Source organism: Centroberyx gerrardi, chromosome 12, assembly GCF_048128805.1.
Source record: "Centroberyx gerrardi isolate f3 chromosome 12, fCenGer3.hap1.cur.20231027, whole genome shotgun sequence".
Classification (NCBI taxonomy): Eukaryota; Metazoa; Chordata; class Actinopteri; order Beryciformes; family Berycidae; genus Centroberyx; species Centroberyx gerrardi.
In genome coordinates this window covers 29,199,836-29,224,412 of record NC_136008.1, presented here as the reverse complement: position 1 = coordinate 29,224,412, position 24,577 = coordinate 29,199,836, and the positions used below count along the sequence as shown (strand labels likewise).

The 24,577-nt window shown below is 41.0% G+C and overlaps 1 protein-coding gene across 1 annotated transcript in view; it reads right to left on the bottom strand.

Annotated features, from left to right (window-relative positions):
• cep162 (centrosomal protein 162) overlaps nucleotides 1-23,318 on the bottom strand; it is a 28,295-nt gene extending 4,977 nt beyond the window's left edge. Inside the window, exons 1-24 of the mRNA XM_078287231.1 lie at nucleotides 23,219-23,318; nucleotides 22,829-22,988; nucleotides 18,658-18,810; nucleotides 18,289-18,472; nucleotides 17,806-17,885; nucleotides 17,645-17,721; nucleotides 17,037-17,067; nucleotides 16,361-16,435; nucleotides 14,753-14,962; nucleotides 13,548-13,629; nucleotides 13,073-13,337; nucleotides 12,027-12,255; nucleotides 11,700-11,860; nucleotides 11,019-11,153; nucleotides 9,293-9,424; nucleotides 8,021-8,133; nucleotides 7,726-7,825; nucleotides 7,510-7,636; nucleotides 5,520-5,683; nucleotides 4,592-4,696; nucleotides 4,257-4,496; nucleotides 1,536-1,748; nucleotides 1,011-1,308; nucleotides 750-882 (exon numbers count right to left, since the gene is read on the bottom strand). Coding sequence (XP_078143357.1) covers nucleotides 750-882; nucleotides 1,011-1,308; nucleotides 1,536-1,748; nucleotides 4,257-4,496; nucleotides 4,592-4,696; nucleotides 5,520-5,683; nucleotides 7,510-7,636; nucleotides 7,726-7,825; nucleotides 8,021-8,133; nucleotides 9,293-9,424; nucleotides 11,019-11,153; nucleotides 11,700-11,860; nucleotides 12,027-12,255; nucleotides 13,073-13,337; nucleotides 13,548-13,629; nucleotides 14,753-14,962; nucleotides 16,361-16,435; nucleotides 17,037-17,067; nucleotides 17,645-17,721; nucleotides 17,806-17,885; nucleotides 18,289-18,472; nucleotides 18,658-18,810; nucleotides 22,829-22,988; nucleotides 23,219-23,278 — 3,527 coding nt within the window. The 5' untranslated portion in view covers nucleotides 23,279-23,318. The remainder of the gene's footprint in view (nucleotides 1-749; nucleotides 883-1,010; nucleotides 1,309-1,535; nucleotides 1,749-4,256; nucleotides 4,497-4,591; nucleotides 4,697-5,519; nucleotides 5,684-7,509; nucleotides 7,637-7,725; nucleotides 7,826-8,020; nucleotides 8,134-9,292; nucleotides 9,425-11,018; nucleotides 11,154-11,699; nucleotides 11,861-12,026; nucleotides 12,256-13,072; nucleotides 13,338-13,547; nucleotides 13,630-14,752; nucleotides 14,963-16,360; nucleotides 16,436-17,036; nucleotides 17,068-17,644; nucleotides 17,722-17,805; nucleotides 17,886-18,288; nucleotides 18,473-18,657; nucleotides 18,811-22,828; nucleotides 22,989-23,218) is intronic.
• Between the last annotated feature and the right edge of the window lie 1,259 nt (nucleotides 23,319-24,577).

Below are 24,577 nucleotides of genomic sequence, written 5' to 3'. Positions count from 1 at the left end.
TATTCTATTAAGTTTAGCACATTTAAGCATTAGAATGCAGGCTCGACAGGGAAACACACATAGGCCTAAAACTCAGAAGAGTGAGCCGCTCTCAGTGTTGAAGGTGGAGATTTTGCTTCAATAAATTCATATGAACTCCTCGATATTTGATTCTGCCCGGATAAAACAGGAACCCAGTGTGTGTATCAGTTGATGAAAAAGATAAGTGACTTTTTATATTACAATAAAGTCAAACTGGAGGCTGTGTGTGTGTGTGTCTGTCTGCATGGGCACAGATAGGCATATGATTTTGTATGTGTGTCCATGCATAGGGGGTCGACAAAACAATGGAAACACCGCATGAAAAATGACTTTGAAGTAACTAAATCACAAATACAAAAGCAGCTGCACAGGTCAGTCATATTAAGCTGAATGTCAATTAGCAGTATGTGTCAGCTTTAAAAGAGCTCCGACAATCTTTGATATGCGAGTTTTCGAAGCAACATGAACAGATCCAAAGAGGACAAATGGGTGTTGCAGGAGCGTCCGTCACAAAAATCTGAAATTATGTAGTGTGGCCAGCCTAGAAAATTATGACAACATGCCAAAAACAGACAAACTGCTTCGGCAAAAAGGAACAGCGGGGACAAGTGGAAGCTCACCAATAGGAAGAGATGGACACAAAATTACAGACTCAAACATTACCACAGTTTAACAGGACTGGATGACAGCCTTCCAAGGAGGACTGAAGCTCCGCCCCCTGTACATACCTGCCTAGCTCATCCTGGACCTGTGCAGCAGAAACTTTTAATGCTTCCTTCTCCTGCTCCTTCTGCAGCTCCAGCAGCTCCAGACGCTGCCTCAGCGCCTCGTTCTCCTGCAGCACCTCTGTGATATGGCTCCCTGTGAAAAGGAACTGTTCATTAAAATGGGATATTCGAATATTTGTTCATGAGGAACAAAGTCGAATTTTGTACACAAACCACTAGAAGGCTTCTGGTGTCATTTAAAAACACTGTGCACATCCCTACCTGTAAAGGCGGTGGGCTGGTAGGCCTTCTCACACTGCGTGGCTGGAAACGTCTCTTCCTTAGCCGACACGGGAGCCTTGGATGGGGCCGGCTGCCGCTTGGCGTCCCCGGAGCGGGCTTCTTGTCGCGGGGCGGGAACGAATAACATGTTCCTCCTCTCCTTCTGCAGTCTCTCCACGGTGCGGCTCAGCTCCTGGACGGTTCGGGTCTTGGTGGCGAGCTCCTGGTTCAGCCGCTCTATCCGGACGCCGAACGCCGCCTCAGCCTGACGCTGGTGTCGGGACGGACTGGGCTGGGCCTGCAGGGGGGGGGGGGCAGGTTTTGCATAGGTTTACAGGGGCAAATCCAATTTCATTTTTGCCCACTGCTTTTACCCAATCACATATGGTCAAATCTATTAAAAGGTCTAGATCAATCAGACCCACATTTCCCAATCTCATGGTATTGTTTAACGAAGAGCATGTTGATGGAAAAGTTACCCAAAATAGTTGTGGAAATTTTACACTTTCTAGCACCTGTACGGACCTTGTCGTTGAGCTGCTGCTGGAGAGACTGGATCTGGTCCTGGAGGGATTTTTCTTGGTTCTGGTGGGTTTCCTTCGCCTGCTGCAGTTCCTCCTCCAGGGTTCGAACCTGCGACTCCCACGGCTCAGACTGAGACACGGAGCTTCCTGCCTCCAGCTGCCGCTTCTGGACAAGCTGCTGCTCCAGCTCTGAGATCTGCTGCTCGTAACGGAGCTTCACACAACACACACCCACACACAGAATTCTTTGAAATTTCCCATCTTCAATTTCCCAAACCATTTTAGCCTATTCGTTTCACAAATGATATCTCAATTATTATATACAGCACACGGTGCCATTAGACCTCTGAAACTACCTCAAGCTAGATGGGAGATCAGTGTGCTTCTTCAAGGATCTACACTGGCCATTGAGGCCAGGTTGGAAAAAGGAAATGACATAATTAGAAAAATATGAGAAAAGTAAATGGAGGTAAACAGGGATAAATGGGGACAGAGGGGCGCCGTTACGATGGAGGAGCATTCTTAAACTGCACAGCATGTTACCGTAATGATTCTTTTCTGAAAATAGATCCTTAAAAGATCCAGTCAATATGTTCTTAAAATATGCTTTGGGTGCTTTTGGGACTTAAGTAGCTCTATAGTGAAGCAACTGATGAGGTTTTGCTCAGAATTCATTGGTATGAAGGAAAAAGATGGGAAAACAGTGTCCAGCTCGAAAACATGTCATTGCCTTAAAAAAAGAATAGCACTAAATTTCAATATTTTGATGTTTTATTCTCATGCCCTTGGAGAGTCTTCCCAGTATTGACAATGAATGAGGACTCAGTGGTAAAGCAATACAGTTAAAGTTATCATAGGTAACATAATAGTCTACACACGCTACACACTTGGAGACATTAGACTGGGTTGATGTGTTGAAGTGAGAGTCAATGGAGAATTTTTGGGCAAACCTCTAACCACAAGACACTGTAGTTATTGTACAGTTGTTGGACTGTTGTACTGTTATTGCACTCATCACTGCACTACCACTGTGCCATCAGTGTTGACTACTTATATCATATTACCACTTACCTACTGTGCAATACCATATATCACTTATCATTTAGCATTTATATTATTCATAACACTCACGCTCCTGGTGTTGTATGTTATATTGTATATTGTATTATAAATTGTATTGTAGTGTACATTGTGTAATGTACGGATTGTATTTATTGCGTATTGTAGTTCTTATATTTTGTACTGTATTGAGTAAAAACAGGACAATTACAGTTACTACATTTCAAGATATAACTTGTAAGCCAAATTCTGAGGAGAGTAGGCAACAGAAATATATGGTCAATCTGTCCTTTCATTGTCCCATACAAAAATGCTTATACAATTTCACTCATATTTCAAGTATACTCAGCAATCACAGACTGACCCAAGGGTGGACCTACATCACTGGTGGGGGACAACATGTTTACTATTTAATTGTTTATTTTTAAAAATGGGAGACTTTTGTAGGTTTATTCATAGGATTTTCAAGGCATAGAAAAATAACACAAAACTACAGACACATAAAAAGAAAACTCAGTCTCCCATTTAATATCAGTGGTGTAGTTCAACTATAGATTGTATGAAATCAAAGATTAGAGTAGACTCGTTTGTTCTCTAGTTCCTAATTTTAAGAAATACTTTCACATTTGCAAATATGTTCAGATTTAATTAGATATCAGTTTGAAATGAATTTTATATGAATTTTAGGTAGATATGAATAATAATTAAAATGAAGTTGCATCTGACAATTTAGCCGTTTCATAAATGAAATAATTGCAATGTTGCATTGATTACCGATACTTAAAAACTCTGGTACCCGATTTGAACATTTTTCCAGGACCAATTCTCCATTTTGTTTTGTTTCACATCACATTTACTTTCATCTGCTTGCATGAAATTCACACTCGCAAACATAAATCTTTGTTAAAGTTGTATATTTACACACAGGCAATTTGGTGATCCCATCTACTACTACCTGAAGAAATTCCAGCATTAATCATCAAGTTCACCCTTCAAATGCGAGGAACTTTCAACAGGGTTGCACTTTTTTACTGTGGATTTATGCCCAAGGACCACGGTGAATGGGTGGCAGAGTGTGATGAAACTCCACATCTTTTCTCTAAAAACACAGAATAGATGAAGGCTCGGCTTGTGCTTGGAGTTGTGGCAGACAACAGGTCATGGTTTTTTGGAAATAGCTTTGAGTTTATTTCCGTTTCCTCATAATAATCAGTGAGTTGTGAAACAGTTTTGGGAAGAGGTTGCTTTTGGTTAGAATTTCAATTGTTTTCTATTCCTTTTCTCTTATTTCCTTTCCCTCTCGTCACATAGTTAATTTCAATACTGAAGCAAGCAATACTTTAAGACTGAGAACCTGAAATTTTGTTTATGTATTTGAGTTTTAGTGTATATAACTTGAGGACATTTTATGTACAAGTTTATTTGTCAGTCAAGAGTTTGAATGTGCTTGTTAATTGTTGATATATAGCACTTTCTGACAATGTTATTACATTATCTGACAATATATTGCATTAACAGTTTTTATTACATTTCTTTACCCATTTAAAAAAGGGACATTTTATTACATTTTGACAAGTTATTACACTATCCAGCAGTTACTACGTTATCAGCTGCTACGGGCTAATATCGGCAAACCCACACACCGGTTTCACCCTAGTTATACCTTTATCCTCTGGAACTGCTGCTCCATGGCCCTCAGGCTGCGATTGGCCTCCTCGTCGTGGCTTTCCAGCTCCGCCTCCAGACGCTGAATCCTGCGCTCCAACAGGACGCTGACCCGGCTGGGCGGGGGGGTCTTGGCGGAGTCCGGATCCTCCGGTCCGCCGGCCGCGGCTGCAGCGTGGATCAGAGCGGGCAGGGAGTTGGGGTGTCTACGTCTTAGTGTCTGTTCCAGCTCCTTCACCTGATGGAGAAGGGGAGTTTATCGAGTTTGCTTAGTTTTCTCTCTTGCTTGGGTGAAAAACAACAACAACAAGAAAAATCCATCTAACTGCGTACCTGTCGCTCCAGGTCCTGTATCCTCTTCGCATCTCCAGTTCTCTCCTTGGTCTTGCTCTGTTGCTGACTGCCTCGTTTCCCCACATCCATTTTCAGTTTCTCTACCTGAAATGGAACAAATTTACCATATACTGAACAATATTAATTGATATCAAAGAATGGTCTATTCTCCGCTTTGCTGCCTTTGTTTATTGTTCTCATTGTATGTGTGAAGTGTACTGTCACCCATTTGTGTAAAAAGCACTTCAAATAAATTTGACTTAATTAAATTTGTCAAACCGCTGAGTCACCAAAAGGCCTTCCAAACTCTAAAGTCTTTCACTTGACATATGTCTGTGTATCCACTGCAGTTGCAGAGGCTTGTTTCTTTCTTTCTTAGCTGTAGCATCCAGAACTGAACTGCTCTTTCAGTTTGTGTCTGCAGCAGGAGTTAGTATGTCCTGAGGCCTAAAGGATAATTGACGAGTCATTTAATACTCCTAATTTGATGCTTCAATGACGCACTGCAGGCAGCAGAGTGGAAGCATCAGCAGACTAGCACCTAGACTAGCGTTTCTACCCCGCAATGAGTAACGTTGCTATATATTTTCTGTTCCATGGACTGTACTGCAGACCGTCTCTGTCACATTTTGACCATAAATCTGAACAATTGTATGCTACTAACTAATTTACATGCTTAGTTTGCAGTCCTGTATCATAGGGACATTTTGGATTTTTGTTAATTAACTTTTCCTCATCCATGCTTGGCTTCCAATGACCTGCTTGTCAGGAGAAATACCCTGATTAAAACCATGAATGATTCAGAGCAGATGCATCAAGGTAATTCCAGTGTAAATTGAGACATTGACAACAATTGGTGTGTTTGAGAGCGTACGTATGACACTTCCAGTACGTTTCTACCCTACCTTTCTATGTTTCTAAGCCCTACCTGTTCCTTGAGCTGGTGTGTCTCGGCTGTGGCGGCCTTCAGCCTGGCGGCGTCCCTGTCCAGCAGCTCCTGGTTCTCGGCAAACCACTGGAGCTTCTTCTTCAGGGTGGCCACCTCCTCCCTGTGCCTGTCCTCCTGAACGCGCATCTCGAAGCTCTTATCGCCTGGCAGATTCAGAGGTGGTGATACACACCATTAGTCAAACCAAAGATCACTTATTCAGGAGTTTTCAAAGTGATTCTTTTGTGCATTTGTCATATATATTTCCCCATGAGTCCCTTTCCGAAGGGGAGAGTCAGTTCAGTGTGCCAATCAGCACCCAATACTGTTACCACAAGCAGAAAGGGTGTGTTTGAATTTGGTTTAAAAATGGGAAAGACAGTACGCATCTACTGTAGCTTAATAACTATTATCAATCCCATTCAATGACATTGGGGTGAAGCTGAAAACAGGTAATTTAGCAAATGCTTTAAAGTAGTACAGGTGGGATTAACAGACAAAGGTGGGATATGACAAGGTTATTACTGAGTGTGGTTTTAAGGTGCTGGTGACGGCTTAGTTAAACACAAGTCAGAAGTTTGACAGCCTTGGGATGTGCCTGTGTCCCAAAAATCAAGGATTCAAAATTTCAGCTCTTATGTTGAGTTATATTCAAGACAGAGGACTGACCACTGCAAGCTTTGTTCCATTTATGGAGGAGCAGCTATTTTGGAATGAAAGGTGCTGTAGCTCTGCTGGTGTATGGCGTAAGGTCTCTGGGAGAATGTGAGAGACTGAGAGTTATTAACCGAGAATAATGGCATAACCAAAAATGTCATTGTATGCTTTCCCTTCACTGGAACTAAGGGGCTGAGCCTGAACCATGGATAACAGCCTCAGACCATTATTCCTCCTCCACCAAACTTTACAGTGGGCATTATGCAGTCGGGTAGGTAGTGTTCTCCTGGCATCCGCCAAACCCAGATTCAGATATCAGATGGTGAAGTGTGATTTATCACTCCAGAGAATGCCTTTCCACTGCTCCAGTCTATGGTGTCGTATGGTGATATTAGGCTTGTGTGCGGCTGCTCAGCCACGACGAACAGTTCTTCTGATAACGTTGCTTCCAGAGACAGTCTGGAACTCGGTAGCGAGCGCTGCAAACGAGGACACTTCAGCACCACTTTGCGCCTGAGCTGTTGTTGCTCCTAGACGTTTCCACTTCACAATAACAGCACTTACAGCAGGGCAGAAATTTGACGAGCTGACATGGCGGTGGTTGAAAGTCACTGAGCTTTTCAGTACGGCCCATTCTACTGCCAATGTTTGTCTATGGAGATTGCATGGCTGTGTGCTTGATTATACCTGTCAGCAATGGATGTGGCTGAAATAGGCGAATTCACTGTCTGTGTCTATCTGTCACTAGCTGTATAATTTCAGCCATGTAGTGTACCATGTAAGACTCTTGTACCCACGACAAACTTGGCGAGTATACTCCCTTCTCCTTAGAATCTGTCCCACTTATGTAAAACAAATATGGCAAATGATGCCCAAACTTTCCACTGTAAATGTGTCTACCTGTTTGTAGTACTGTCATCAAGTCCTGAGCTGTGTGTAGTGGGATACCGGACCTTTCTTTCAGAAGGAAAGCCTGCAGTTCTGTGAGGGATGAAGGAAGTGGAAATCTGCTTCCCATAATAGTTCAATGATGTTTAGATCTGTTGCCATGAAAGGAGGTTGACTTCATCCTGCGGTTGATGACACCAGCATTGTGTATGGGGACATTATAATCTTGGAATATGTGAACATCATGAGGGAACCGGTGTTTGTACCCTAGGGTGCTCCTGGACTGGTAAAACGGCCTCATATTCCTTGGCTGTTACATGACCATGTAGAACAATTATTAGACCAAATGACTCCCTGTAGATGGCTGCCATAACCTTACAGATCCACCACTATGTTATGTTATTCTGTTATTTTATCCACCCCCTCTAGTTCCTCTAAATCTCACCTGAGGTGGAGACAGCCTGGGCTTTAGCCAGGTCTCGCTCCTTCTTCGTCAGCTGGAGGTCTACTTCAAGGGCCTGCTTTTCTTGCTTTAGCCTGTGAGTCTCCTCCGACAGCTTGGCCTCATTCTTCTGCACACAAAAAAACCAACAACGCTAAAATCAGCGAGGCAGCTAAAGGCGAGCTTCCGCATAATTGGAATTTAAGTGCCACTACTTGCCTGCAGTGTATCCATTTGAGCCAACAACTCTGTAATGCGCTGAGTGTGATCCGTTAAGCAAACGTTCCCCACAGTTCTTGGGGTCTTGTTCAACTTCCCTCTGGTGAAAGGTGATAGAAAGGTTATATACTGGGAGATCAGAAAATATCATGCCTTCAGCGGCAAATTTAATTTCAAATACCTTTTCTTTTTAAAAAGTAAGAAGAATGTGATGAAATGGACATAATTAGAAAATATTTACATTTAAGGATGCATTCGCAAATATGACAGATGGGCACACTTTCACTGAACTCACTTTGTCAAGGACAGCTCGTTCAGCAGCCTCTGGTTTTCAGCAAACATGGCTTCCTCGTTGACTTTGTTCTTGGCCTGCTGAGCCTTCATCTGCAGGTACAGCTTCTCGTTCTCCTGTCACACGTCTTAGTTTTAGTTCAGTTTATTTGCACACATGTTAAAAACACTAATAAGATACAAGAGAAGAAATACAAATTGTGCAGCTGAGACAGTGAAATATAAGCAGCTGTGTATGAGTATTTAGTAGTATGCGTGTATGTGAAAGTATTTAATACTTGTATGTGGGAGTATTTCATGTGTGTGTGTGTGTACTACACATTTTTAATTAGGTCCTACATGGCCTCTCATAACAAAAACCCTGAGGTGTTTATTAAACATCACTATTATACACATCAAAATACTGCTAGCATGGGTACACATACACACAAACAGAATATTAATCACCTTCATCTGAGCAAAGAGAGGATACTTGTGCTATGCAGATAAATGGGAAGAGTGCACAGCTCTGAGTAGTGGGCTGAGGGACTGAATTAGCTTCAATGCTGAGCTGTGCCTATTACAGTCTAGGGTTAGAATATATCAGTTGCCTGATATTGGTTTGCTGATAATGGCTTTCAATTAAAAATTGGATATCGACCAGTCAGTGTCACCCATCTCTGACATGATGGACGTTCCTCCCTGACCACAGGCAGTGAATATGGTTTTATTAGTATTATTTTACGCATGTGGCATGAAATGTCCAAGCTCTAATCGCTACTGATCGTGGCTGGATGATGTCTAGGGGGGACAGATCACTATCTTGTGAGACTGGCTCTATGACTACTGTCATGGATCACTATTTTACTACACTGTAACACTGACTATGCATCAAAGCCACACACTACTAAGCAGATTTGCACTTGTTACTTTAGTTAGGAGACTTTTACTCAACAGCTTCAGGGGTGTCAGCCTAAAACCTGCAATGAAACCTGCCTCACCCTGCCTTAAGGAGCTGCTGGGATTCAAAAGAACCCAGTCACTGCTGATCTAAAGCAGTGGTTCTCAACGTGGGGTCCTTGATATGAAAAAGGTTGAGAATCACTGATCTAAAGCAAAGTAACTAACTCTACAATTCCGACACAAAACCAGAACGGAGAAACAGAGTTTGGAGATAGATATTGGGAAACTTATTTGACAACTTGAAGAGCGAGAGAAGACAACACATAGCCGCAGACAGATGAAAAAGACAGAGATGAACAGTCCAATAGAGAGACAAACATGCAGGGAAACAGACCTGCTGGTAACCCTTTATGAGGGTCTCCTGCTCCTGCATTTCTTTATCGATCACTTTGAGTTTTTCCTCGGTTACAGGGTCTGTGGCCTCAGTCCATCTCCTCTTCTGGCTGGCTTCTTCTGCACTCCGCAGCTGAGGATTATAGAATAGGACATTTGTTACACATGGATGTATTGCTGTTAAAATAAAGATGGGAGGGGCTATATTTTCAAAGGCAACAGTAAATATGTTGTCCCCCACCAGGGATGCAGGCACCGCTGGGCCAGTCAGTGACAACATACATCATCCCTCCAAGGTTCATCAGAACACAGTGCCAAAATGCATCATCCCTGCAAGTTTCATCAAAATCGGACCAGCGGTGTCTGAGATATCAAGTTTGAGTTAGAAATTGTGACCTTAAATTATAGTGCCCCCATTAGACTCTCTGTAATTTTTAAATGCTGGAATACAGTGTAAAGATGCATCATCCCTCCAAATTTCGTCAAAAGCAGACCAGTGGTGTCTGAGATGTCACTTGAGAAGAGTTTTGACCGTCAAACTGAATTCAAAAGGTGGAGTTTGTTCAAACTGTACATGAAACCCTGAACATTTGCCTTAAGGTTCATTAAACCCTTGTGCACGGTGAAGCTTTCATAAAACACCTCTCTGGACTGAAAAACATCTCTCCCTCTCTTCTGACAACTCACAAAAGCAGACAAACAAATGGATATCTGTAGCACCATGGCAACACAGATGCATAACGGAAACGAACAACAAAAACATGGTCTTGGAACATAGGCCCTCTATTGTGAAGGTTCTCGGCTCAATAGTGTGTCATAGCACACTATGTCTTCATATAATATGTCATAGTGTATCACAGTACAGTAGGTCATAGTAAAATATATTCTAGGACATTATTCCAAAGAATATTCAATTTACATAGTACAGTATGTCACAGTATAGTATAGTATGTCATAGTAAAATATATTCGACGACAGTATGTCATAGTACAGTATTGTGTCATAGTATAGTATGTCATAGTAAAATACATTCTAGGATAGTATGTCATAGTACAGTATAGTATAGTATAGTGTGTCATAGTAAAATATATTCTAGGACAGTATATCATAGTACAGTATAGTATTTGTCATAGTATAGTATGTCATAGTAAAATATATTGTAGAACAGTATGTCATAGTACAGTATAGTATGTCATAGTATAGTATAGTATAGTATAGTATAGTATAGTATGTCATAGTAAAACATATTCTAGGACAGTATGTCATAGTACAGTATAGAATGTCATAATATAGTACAGTATGTCATAGTAAAACATATTCTAGGACAGTATTTCATAGTACAGTATAGTATGTCATAATATAGTAGGTTACGTTAGATTTGCCAGGTTGTTATTTTGGTTCCATTCAGTTAAATCTGTTTGCAAAAGTGAAAGTGAGGGAAGAACAGAGTGTTATAGATGTGAAGGGCCTTTAATGCAGAAAATAAGTAACTTACTGAACAAATATGGAATTCTTAGTGCGTTGTTTTACTACTGTAACATATTCTATGGCTTCAACAGAATATTATGTCATACTATAGTTTGTCATAAAACATATCAAAACATAAAACATGTCAAAAAAAGGTCTTTGCTCTGGCAACAAGACATGGGATCAATGATTGGTTTTGAAACATGTTTTGAAAGGGACTAGTGCTGTGTGTGTGTGTGTGTGTGTGTGCGTGTGTGTACCTGGCTCTGTAGCACGTAATTTTGCTGTCTGAGTGAGTTGAGCTCCTCTTTGTGCTGCTGCATTAGCTGCAGCTCCTTCTCCTTCTGGGCCAGCTGGACTCTCAGCCCGTTGACCAGAGAGCGCTCCTCCTCCCTCTAGTAGTCAAAACATGGAGAGGTTGACATCAGATGGATTATGGACTGAGGTTGCTACAGGGCAGAAAAATGTTTCTTCATGCCCATTTAATGCATTGAAAGTGTGTTAGTGAACTACATCAACCATAATGCATTGCAGCTCTTAAGCAGCGCATGGTGTTGGTCAGACAGTCAATGATGGATGTGTTGAGGAGATAATTCATTTGTAATTAGCTGTATGTTATACTAGCTTCATCAAAATAGTGATTATCAGATGGGAGTGTAATAGCCACTTAATGTTGCAGTAGTCAGTTAGCCAATGCTAGTCTTATTAGCTTATAGTTAACAGAGTAACTAAATGAGTTCACTAAATTAAATCTATAAAAATTCTGCCAAAATATCAAAATGCAGATAGATATTACACTTGTGTATATACATATACACAACTGAAAAAGAAAAAAAAACCATCAAGTCCAAGTCAAGAGACAAAACACTGTAGATGAACCATAATACATAGGAAATCAAACACTTAATAAAATTTTCTTAATAACATTACATTTTTCTTACATTTTTCTCTGTAAGATGTGTAAGTCTGGTTTCCTGATTCCCTCTGACTTCTTGGGTAACTGTGGTATCCTGGAGACTGCTGGTGTCAATCTGGTGTTGGAGGAAGGCGGCAAAGGACTGGACCGATGCTACCAGCTCACTGCTCACGTTCACACCTGGCTCTGGAAATCAAACATCACCACTGATCTGAACAGCCAACCATATAGCCCAACTGAGGATAGGGGGTGGACAGAGAGCCTTGTCTGAGACAGACAGGCTCTATAGTTATAGTTTAGAAATTATTTGAACTATTTGATGACTACCAAGTGTGTGAGTGGCACTAATAACCTGTATGTTTGTAGTAGGTACTGTCTTGGCTCTTTGTGGGTTTGGGGCTGTGTTGCAGGGCCTGGCGAGGCGGAGAGGGGGGTTTGGCGGCGGTGGCAGGTCTATTCGGTCCTGACAACCTGGAGGCCACTGTTGATCTACCCTCCACTCTTCTACCTCTCACAGGAGCCGCAGTGGGCTTCCTCGCCAAAGATGTAGAGGGGCAACTCATGGTGGAGCCACGGGGAGCCTGGGGAAAAATTTGCGGAACTAATACTGAAGGTTGCAGCATGCTTTCTTTATTAAAAAAATACAACAAACATGGAATAAAACAAAACACTTGACTGAATCGTGTTGGAAGCGTTGGTAGCGTTGGTAAAGAAAAAACTAGTAGTACTGGGATCAGCAATGATCCAGCTTCCCAGTACTTGTACTTGGATTGGCAAATGAAGCCTTCCCAATATTAATACTTAAATGACATGCACTTTGGCAAAATATAAAACCTTTATCTTCTCCTGACATGTAAAAATGCTGAAATGCTGCTATTTGTGAAGTTCATGGGCATAGCTTGGCTATGCAGGCTAAATGTCATTCTGTCTTTTTAGGTCTAACTTGCCGCACTGTTCTTTATCTGTTAACCTATTCTAAATAAGCTGTTTTTTTATCTGTTAGCTTATTCTGACTAAGCTAAGTTACTAAGTGTAACTGTTTACCAATTCTGAATAAGCTGTTCTTTAATTTCTAACCTATTCTGTATAAGCTGTTTTTATCTTTAAAGAGTAACTCCACACTAAAACACTTTTTTGAGTTGTAAACTGGCATTTAGTACTATATAGTTATGAACTACAATGCCGACATATTGTCATGGACATTGACAACATTTGACACATTCGCTGTGTGTTTGGTGGTCCTACGAACTTCAATGGTGTTTCGATGGACATGGGGGTAATGACTCAATTCCTATTTTGTGGTGAACTTTACCTTTAATGTTCGCTACTCCCATCGGTTATGAGGAACTGGTATTGGTGCACCTCAATGAAAAACCACGGAAATAAGTTTTCCCTCACCCGTTGTTTCTTAGTTTTGTCTGCCTGAGTGGACGCGACGGGAAAGGGTTTGTCTTGATCCTGCATCAGCCTCTCCACTTCCTTTCTGATGCTCCATGTCAGGTCCTGGTGAGGAGGGTCTGGGGAGCAGAATGGAGGGCTAGTCGACTTCCGGGACCCCATCGTCCCCACGGCAATGTCAGCCCTCCCTGGTCGATTAGGATTTGACTCTGGGGAGCTCCTTTCCAAGGACCTGGATGTCTTGACTGGGTTGAGTTCTACGCCACTGTGATCAGAAAATTGAAAAAGAAAACCATGCTAGAATGCTTCCAACCTTTCATTTTCTCCCAATTTACAAATCCAAGAGTCTGACAAATTGTGTGTGATGGTCAGACGAACCAGCGAACAAACCAAGCCAATGAGCAAACCAATAACAGAGACCACTGTTCTGATTTCATTGTAGGAGACAATTCCAAATAAGGATTTGCATCCTAACCTGATGGCCTGGAGGGTAAAGCCTCTGATGTGGTCCTCCTCTGGTCTGATGGGTCTCATCAGCTCCTCTGCAGTGGGCTGCTCTGAATAAACACACAAACAAATTCATACAGGACCAGTTTCTTAAACATATATCATTCTGATTATCCTGATCTTAAAAAAATCTCTCCTTTTCACTTTAGATTCTCTACTGACAAAACTGTTCTCTCCTTTCCATGCCTCTTGTGTCTGGATGCCAAGTAAAGTAACTAGGAGTATAGTCAGAGGTGAAAAATCTGATTTTATTCACAATGGTTCACAAAGCATCAATCTTGTGAAATAATTTATTGGTGCAAAAAATTGTATTAAGTGGGATTTAATCTGACTTTCTTGTGATTGTCTAAAATTCCTGGCATTCACTGTATTGCACCAAAAAAAATCCCTTTTATCTCTCTTCATAGCTTTTATTCTACTTCATGATCATTCTATGGTTACAGTAATATTTTAAGGGCACTAAAGCCCTGACCTTACACTTCTTAGTTTTGGTTGCTGTAATTTTTGGTGATCTAGAAATCAAAGTTTATTTTATTGTTGCACTCATTGGCTATATTTACATGTCCAGAGAATTCCCTTCATAACCAGGTTACGCAAGTAACCTTTTTTAGGTCGTTTTAGGTCAACACGTCAATGCAATACCTGGGCAAAAAAAAAAAGTTTTTTATATATTGGCAGAATCTGCTTTATTAAAGTCCTGTCTCACACCTTTTTTCGCCTGTTTACAATTACTGGTAAACATACTATTTTCTTCGTTCCATCAGCAGAAGTTTGTTACACTTGTTCAAACTGAAAGGTTTAATAAACATAAAGAAAGCGATTCCCTTAACCACAATTCAGCAACATGACTAGTTTTTTTTTAATATATATTGTAGAATCATTTGTTTGCGTTTATGTGCTTGAAATGTGATTTTCAGACCTGTTCCTCCATGCAATGGCAGTGAATGGAGAGAGAAAAAAAAACACAATTCTCCAATCTCCTCTACCGGAGCAACAGACAACAGAGAATCACTGATTTTGGGGTCTTATCATGGAGGAAGCTACACAACCCAAGCTACTACCAAAGTTCAACATCACTTAAGTACAGCACCCTCATTAGGCTAATCAATGTAATTTTTTAAACCCCAAAAATGCATCATCCCCCTGTTTTTGTTATGATTGTTAGCATCTGACCTGACTCGGTAGTAGAAGCTGGTTGGAATGTTTGCCTGGCGTGTTGAGGAGGGGAGGGAGGGGATACAGGCCCGCTGCTCCTCCCTCTCCTCTCCAGGGATAAATGATGGTGGCTGTGGTCGTCTGAACCATCCACAGCATGGCTGAGCTGCCTGTAGGCCTCCTGGAGGGCCTCCATCTCACTGCCTCCACTCTGCACATAGGACTGGCCTGTACAGAAAAGAGCCTTACTTCACTATGAACAACAAAATATTATGAACTTTTCATCATCCCCGTAGGGAAATTGGGTCACTGCAGCATCAAATAGCAATAGCCATAACCATGCAACTAACAATGTAAATACTAGAACATATTAAGGAGAAGTGCGTGAATGAAAAGCATAAATGTGTTACAGCGTTATGAAGGCATACAAAATAACAGCAGTAGAACATACTGAGACAGAGAAAAATGTAGAGATAACACATCACACTGAAACAGCGCTATAGTGTATAGCAGTGATTCTCAACCTTTTTCATATCACAGACCCCTAATTTAGTCCACATTAGGGCCACGGACCCCCATTTGATGAGATTTTGTCTCTCGGACCCAAATCTGAGAATATTTTTTATTGTTAGATATGATTTTGTCCAGAGTCCCATGACTATCTGTACTGTAGGTAAAGAGATAACAGTGAAACTATGATCAAAACAGTCATTCTACATTCTCTAATTGTGTTAACTTCTTGTAAATGAAATAATGCTGAAGTTTAACAATTCATCAAGTTGCTGGAGACCGCCTGGAATCCCCTCAAGGACCCCTGGTGGTCCCCGGACCCCACGTTGAGAACCACTGGTGTATAGTACAGTCTACAGTAGAGTGATGATTAAATCATCTGGGAAGATGAACAGCCATGTGTCTTAACTGCAACCTCAAGCACTCAGACCAACTAAAACTGTACAGATGTTCTCTGTTCTTCAGCCTGTTTCAAACTATAGAAATGTTCTCTATTCTTGGGACCATCTACAACGGTAAAGATGTTCTCTGTTCTTGGGTCCATCTACAACTGTAAAGATGTTCTCTGTTCTTGGGTCCATCTACAACTGTAAAGATGTTCTCTGTTCTTGGGTCCATCTACAACTGTACAGATGGTCTCTGTTCTTGGGTCCATCTACAACTGTACAGATGTTCTCTGTTCTTCAGCCCATCTCAAACTATAGAAATGTTCTGTTCTTGGGTCCATCTACAACTGGAAAGATGTTCTCTGCTCTTCAATCCATCTCAAACTGTAAAACAGGTTCTGTTCTTCAGTCCATCTCAAACTGTAAAGATGTTTCTGTTCTTCATCTCAATCTGCAAAGATGTTCTCTGTTCTTCAGTCCATCTAAAACTCTAACAATGTTCTCTGTTCTTGCGTTCTTGAGAAGCTTGTCATTTCCATGGCAACTTGGAAAGACCATTTTCCACAAGGACACAGTGTTGATTTGGAATTCTTTGATTTGATAACCACAGAAATACTCTGCAATATGCAACAAATAAGAATATGAGACTGTGCTGGATTTGCAATGAGACAAGACAAGTATGTTGTTAGATAACACTCATCACTCGGTTTATCATTTGTATCAGTGTTACCTTTGTCCAGTGACCCTGCTGGGTCCTTCTTTCTGTCTTCTCCACCGGTCAAGTCCAATGAATCATGAAGAGAAACTGAGACAGTACTTAAGTCAGAGTAACCAGCTTCCAGACATGTTCCACATTAGGGTTAGACAGATATAGGTCAATATTGGCCTTTTATTAAAAAATGGGATCTGGTCCAGTCAGTGTCGTCCACCTCTGATATGATGGATATGATGTAGTTTGATTGATTACATATTGATCAATACTACACTGGTTGTCTATGGGAAGCCCTTAACCTAAAATGATTCTAATGAGACATTTTGATCAGATTTCACACAATTATGCATGAATGTGTTCTATTATTATTATTATTATTATTATTATTATTATTATTATTATTATTATTAACCTGGTTTTCAATGGAGAGTTTCAGTGTCCCATGGTCTAAAAGTGGTTTCACATTTTGGGGGGAAACACTGAATACTGGTAATGGTGGGGAATTTTCTATAATGAAAATGGTCAAATTTAATATTTATAAAATATTGGCTATCAGCAGCTTAAATCCAAAAAATAGCTGTATCGGCCTTCCAAAACCCATATCGGTCAAACCCTACTCCACATATACATTCACTCTCTTTGACTGAAAGATGCAATGCCTCACAGAAAATTAGAGAATTTCTTCCTTTTTTACCTTTGGCAAGCATGGGAGATGTTTTAGGCTTCTGAAAAACAGAGGAAATCATTAAATGAACTACTGAACCATGTAGTAAGACATCCACCACACTTTTAAATAATCAGACAAACAATGACATTCATTTTAACATGCACCAAGGTACAGCTTCATGCATGATGCCTCAATGACATCATCAACAAAGGATTTGAAAACCAGAGGATCTAGAGTTTGAAATGCTGTATAGCATTAACCACCTCTTCCACTTATAGAACCTACAACTAATCGTAGACCAATTTCAAATGGAGTAATTACAATCAGACACCCTCACTGCTTACTCACTATACACTCTTAACACAAAAGGTTCTACATAGTAAAATGGTTTAGGCCTGTGCCATAGTAGAACACTTGTGGTGCTATAAAGAACCCTTTTAGAAAGGTTCTCTATCGCACCATGCTCAAATGAAATGCTTCAAATCAGCAGTATCAAAAGAACCACACTGATTTATTTTAACAAATGGTGGTTGGATGGTTATTATGGTTCTATACAGAATGACTAACCTAACCAAAGAACCCTTGAAGAACCCTCGGTTTTCTGGGTGTAATCACTAGAGACTCCAGCTACTAACCTCCTCCTCCTCCAGTGGCTTTTTCCCACTCCCCTCATCTTCAAAATCCTCACTGTAGTGTGGAGAGCCTGCAAATGCTGAGAGAAACACTATGATATGAGAGAGAGAGCGAGAGAGAGAGTACGAGAGAGAGAGAGAGCGAGATTGAGATTTGCTCTTACCTGGAGAGTTCCTGTCAGTCTCCATGACTCTGCCCTCCCTTTGATCATCCTCGCTCTGCACCGCTGCCTCCTCTGCTTTCCTGGAGAGTAAATCCATCCTCATCCATCCTCATTACGTTACAGACACAACACTGACCTTCAAGGGCACAGCAGTAGCAAAGACACTGCAGCAGAGACTGGCCAAAATAACTAATATACATTTTTTTATACAAATATGTCACCCTATAAATTTTCAACTTGCTCACGCACTTATACAGTGGATTGAGTTTGTAATTCAACATGAAGTGGCTCACCACATGGGAAAAACTATCCAGACAGGGAAGAAAGAGAAGTTTAGATGCTACCACTGTGTAGAGAAGTATAACAGGCAGCCAATCAGGAGTTTGATTCGGAGACCTTGTTTCGCTTCGACTTGATTTGCTCGTGGTCAGAGAGAGTGTACGGTGGCCAGCAGGGACAAAGTTTGAGAACAAACGGCGATACCTGAGGGTGGTGCCCATGGTGGAACTTGTGGAGTCCAGCTCCCTGATTAGCTTGGAGTAATCTATAGTGGATGAAGCCCCTGCCTCCAGCTGTGCAAAGAACCTGGCTTTCTCCTCTTCTTCCTCCAGAGTGTCCAAACCCAGACTCTCCATGGTCACAACTGGCCCCGACGCCACTGCCAAGTCTTCATTCACATAAAGAAACCAACACACACGTGGAAAGCACAAATATAACACTGCTGAACTGAAAAAAAGATAAAATCTGGGTATGTGTATATAAGCAGGGTACAACTTCTCTAATGCAAATCATATCAGGGGAAATGTAACTTCAGTCGAACCCGATTCCATAGCGCTGTTCTCCCAGACTTACCCTCTGGCTCTATACTGTCTCTGCTGAGGATGGCTGCTTCCATCCCTTCGTCCTCATGCAAGCCCTCGTCTCCCGGATCCTCCTCGTCCTCCTCTTGGATTGGCTGGGCCCTCCTCAAAGACTTCCTGAAAGTCCTCCCGGATCCCGGCGGTCCTGGACAGAGACGGCATGTTTTAGAACATCGGGTGGAGTAAGCTGTGTTAGCTCAAAGATCTGGGCTGCCAAACGTACGGTAGCTGGGGGGGATGAAAGACAAAACTTCAAACAAGGACCTCAAAGGTAATCTCTGTCAGCGCTGCCTCCACTCGGAGCCAAAGCCACGGTGATGATGACCGCTCTCATTACTGCGGTATTTTATCACAGGCGCAGCATGTGGTCTGCCATATTTCATCGACTGAATGAGTTCTTAAGAGACAGGAACAGGACACAGAAGGTCTAACTTCCAAATCTATCTTCCAAACAATGAAATGTGTTTGTCAGAGTGAAGATCTTTCAGTAAAAATGTAGCAAACAATAGCAGCAGAATCTTTGTATTCGTCTTGGAAAAGCAAACACTGCAACATACACTAGAAAGCAACGGGTCACTGAACTCATCTTTGGCAATGTCACTGTTCATGTTTAATTCATGTTAGCAAACACATTAGTTAACATTATCAACAAACATGTATAACAACATTAATGCAGTTGTTCATGTGCATTTAACATTAACTAATCTTTGTTAATGTTGTTATTCATGTTTAATTCATGTTAGTAAATGCATTATTTAGCATTAGTTAATGAACACTTAATGTAAAGTGCTACCAAGAAAATAAAATGTAATTGCAGGTTTTACAGACTGTTTTTATGTACCTGTGGTCAGGGAGGAACCTGACTGGCCAATATCCAATATTGAATACAAGGAATATATATTTATATTGGGCCAATACCAATATATATTTATATTGGGCCAATACCAATATATCAGTCCAATCCTACATACAGTAATTCATCAAGTTCATATGGCAGGCATCCTATTTATACAACCTTTAGCAAACAAAACAGAAGATAATGGTTCCATAGAGACAGAGTTAAAACTTAAAACAGAACTAGCGATGTCAATCATTCTAATGCTCTAGTGATGACCGATGATGACCAATACTGAACTACCACAGGATCACGGGGGTTTGAGTGTCTGGCCAAACATCAAGTTACCATCTCCACTGCAGCCCTGGGAATCACTAGGACTCCTCTCTCCTGAGGCATTGTGGGGATTTTCACGCGTAGGGCTCCTGTGACTATCAGAGCAGGAGTCGTCAACCGGACTGCCGTGTCTCGCCACAGTTTGGGAAACCTCCAGCTCGGCTCTGTGGGTCTTCTCCAATTCAACGAGCCTATCCAGAGCCTTGCTGCGAGGCTTAGGGACCGGCTTATGAGAGGACTCCACACCACCAGCTTCAGGCAGCGAGAAGAGACAGAAGGTAGACAAGTGCTGTACCATTAATCCAATCAAATATATATCTTGAGCCATTAAAACAACTCGTTGGCAGTTCCAAATGGCAGCGAGAGGCAACTGTTTGAAAAATGTAAAAGTCACACAGCGCACCTAATTTTGCTGAGTCCAGCTTTCTCTGGACAGATCGCTCCCTGCTGCTGTTTAAGAGCCACTTTGGATTTCACTCTTAAATTCTGATTCATCACTGCTTGTGTGGAGAACATTTCCCATCAGTGACCATAGCGACAGCAGAAATAGCACCGGGGCAAATAGGGAGAATCTACGGCGTCTCAATTAGTGGGGATGAGACGCTCTTCTCTGTTGCAGCCCCACTTTGTGAGTTAGGCTTTTAAGACAGATGGATTTTTACAGAAAACCTTGCCTAGTGAAGCTTTAAAGCTCATTTATTGGTATTTAGAATAAGTGTTCATTTTTCCACTCTTCATGTTTACTAATTCACGTGACATGCATTTTTCAGCAGGTATTGAGTGTTTCAGCCAGTTACAATAAATAAAATTTGAAAATAACCTCAATGGTTTAAATTATTATACTGCTATATTCATTCTAATGACATATTTCTGGTAGACCACTGAATCTGTATTTTTAGCCTTGTAAGAGATGTTGACTAAAATATTTCTCATCGCAATTTAAATCGTAATTGAATGATGATTTTTTCCATATCGTGCTTCCCTAGTAGACAATAATAGGGAAAGTGTGCATTAGTGAGTAAAGAGAGAAACGTTTAAGAACAGCCTGGTAAAGGTGGAGTAGGAAATAAGTAAATAATAAAAATAGTAATATCAGGAGGATCAGGAGATTCTGATAAAGACAGCTAAAGGGAATAGCGTAACTGTAATGATATTCAAATGCAGCATAAAACAAAACCGGGCTGTATTTCGAGGGGTTGCACTGCAATCGAGGTAGGAGAGCGAGGCTCCATTGAGACACACTGGTGTAGCTAGTTTGTGAAATGCGGGCTTGGCCAATACCCTGGTGGGCGGGGCTTGTACTCGACTTGCCCTCATCCTCCTCAGTGTTCTCGGCCCGTGACTTTTTGACTTTGATAAATCTGCTTTTGGCCTTCTCTGCTGGGGAAAGATGGAAAACAGAAAAGGACACTTTCAAATAATTAGAGGGCAAATACAGAGCCACGAAAATGTATCTACTCCGTTGTCTACATTTTTGCACATCTTTGCACTGAATTCGGTAAGAAATGTGTGCTTTATAGTTAGTTTATAGAGGGGGTCTGAGAGAAAAAAATGACACCAAAGTTTGGTGCTTCTCTCATTTGTTTGGTGTATAACGCACAAAACATGCAACCATCAGATGTGGAAAAAGTAATTGCCCCCCTAGTTAACTCAAGCTAGTTAAAGGGATAGTTAGAGCTGGCTGTTTGAATTCTTTAAAGTGTTATTAAGTAATTTATGACTTTTATGTATTTTATCACTTATGGGTGGTGTTTGATTCCAGCTTCATGTGGTGTCAAAGAAAAAATAAATTATCCTCCTTCCATTACTGTATGCAAAAACATACTGGGTCTTCTCTAAGTTTACTATGGAAGTCAGTGAGGAAACTGGACACATAAAACCTGATGAAAAGTGCACTGTCTGTGTTTGAACATGTAGTGATGGAAAGAGGATATTTTTTTCTTAGAAACCTCAGGAGCTAGATTTATTTTTTATTTTTTTTACAAGGGTTGAGTAAACTAGGTGGGGGCGATTACTTTTTCATGCCTGTGGATTGAATGTTTGATCACCTTGCACACCAAACAAATGAAAAGCATCAAACTTCAATAAACTACTAGAACCCACAAGACATGACTGAAAATTGTGCAAAAGAAAAGCAAACAAGGGGCAAATACGTCACTTATTTCTCTTCACAGCACTGTATATAAACAGAATCTCATCTAGGAGAGTGAATGATAGGAGGTTTGCACACATCAGGCAAACAGTGGTGGACAGGACAGTGGTATGAGGGAAGCAGAAAGATATGGAACATCCTACAGCACCCCCTGCTGGGTACGCAAACTGAGTATAGTCACATTACAAACATGACAACACCAACTACTACTACTAAATAAAACCAACTACGCCGAGCCTAGTACCAGTGTCCACAGTTGACTTTTTGGCTCACCTGCCAAGGGCTGGTAAACTACAAAAAAAACATTACCTGTCAAGAAAAAATAGACCGGCCAAAATAATGAATATACATTTCTCACAGAAATATCTCACTCTAGCAGTTTTCAATGCCATTTTGTGTGTAGAATCAGGTACTGTGTGCTAATTTAATACTTCTACAAAGGATCAAGTTTGCAATTAATCATGGAATGCAACACACACACTCACACACACTTGAAGTTAGCATGTTTCACATTTTGATATTAATCCTCAACTAATGTTTGGCTATCTGAAAACAGACAAAGAGTGTATATAACTGAGGAATTGAACTGAATTTAAATGTTATCATCTCAAAAAGTTTTATAAATCAATAAGACAATGGTGCTTGGCGGGTGTTCATTTCATACCCTGCCTATGAGAAAGTTCTAAAATAGTATCACATATGCCCATTCATTCTAAGTTCCTCCCTGGGCAGCATAGCTCACCCACTGTCAAAACTGCAACCATTCTAATCACCCATTCTAACTTGCCAAAGACAAAAATGCCTAGTATAATGGATATTATATCGTGGATAGCCCATTACCTCTCCCTGGTCCTCCATCACTGTCACCATCATCTTGCCACCATGGCACTGTGCTGACGGCTGGTTTCTGGACTGGTTTCTGACTGGTTTTACCCAGGCTATCCAGAACACTGGGCTGCTTGGCAGCGCCACCCAAGTCCAAAGAGTCATCTGAAACAGACTGACAGGAGAACACTGGAAAGTAAAGAGATGTCTTGAGGATATGTCAGTGTACTGCCCGACTAGTAGAGTGGTAACCCGTGAAACACTTGTTTTGTTTATTTCGTCTCCATCTTTGTTGCTAAGCATAAAAGCATGTGCTCTACATGCAACAACAATATTCAATCACAATGTAGTGGCTGTCTACACAGCCATGATATGACATGGTGAGCTTTGCCTCAGTTATGTTACCTCCTTCAGAAATAGCTCAAACTGTTCATCCAGCTCCTCCTTGGTCAGTCGATGAGCCATAGTGATACTGTCCACTCCATCAGCCAAAGGGAAAACTGACTGCTGCCTAAAGAAGAAAGGGAATTTAGTGAAGAATATTATGTATCTAGGACACAAAAATGCCTTTATTTTACTGAGTCATCACAATATAAAGTTTAAAACAGTGCCCTATAAAACAACACCTTGTTGTTGTTTTTTTTTTACACAAGCCATTAGGATAAAGCCTTTTTAACTTCAACTATCAGCCTCCTATCTATCTAAGAGATACAACTTTGATATTACTGCTCACCAGCAATGATACCTGAATGTTGACACCGTTTTACATTAACGGGGCACTGTACAGGCACAGTCCATACTGTTATAATGTGTTAACTTACAACAATGCTTAACGGGACGTTGTCAGAGCTCGGTCTCGATTTACCACGCACGAAACAAGAATAAATGGTCTATGAAACACGTTTGGTTTGTCGGCTAACGTTACTGTTGCCGATAACAAGAGGTAGCCAAGTGGTTTGGTAGCTAAATTAGTTGTCAAGACAGCCAACCACTGATGATGCTGCTCCCCGTCAGTTGTTCACAAGTAGTGTCAGCGCAGCTAGAACACAACAATATCACTTCCGGCCATAACTTTCAAAATAAAACCTTATTGACGAACATAATTGCAACGTTTTTTAGTAGTAGCACGTACCAAAATGAAAACAAAGCATATTACTCGTAAGGATGGATATGCAGTAAATTAAAAAGAAAAACCGTTGTTCGCAAAATCGTTGTTTACCAAAAATGTCCATTTCACATTATATATCCGTAGTCATAAAGACTTACATTAATTGCAATATACACAGGGTTGTCGAAACATAAGAAGAATATCTCAAAACACATACCAAACACGTTGAGGATGTTTACCATCATGAAGAAATATATTTTAACTCATAGCTGCAAAACAGGTGTCCCTGGAGGCTATAGTGTGGGAGTTGTGTTTTTATTTTGAAGGCAATATCGCTCATGCTTCCGATAATTTTCTGTCTTACTGTGGTTAGCTTGACGCAGGTCTCACAAGATAAGTGCATTACCTAGGTAATCTCGCTAGCTAACATGTTAGCAGCCAGCTAGGAAGAACAAGCTAACTTTGCCTACTAGATGAGCTATAATGCACTAAGCTTTACAAAAGCGTAAAAGTGACACTCTTGTACACATCTCCGTAGGTTTAAGGGTAAAGAACTCACAATAGTCAACTTCTGAGACGACAGTTTGGCTGGCAGGCTCATAAGTAGCCTGTTTTGTTTTCCTGTTGCTTTGAGTGTCCGGCAGTTCCCGCGACAT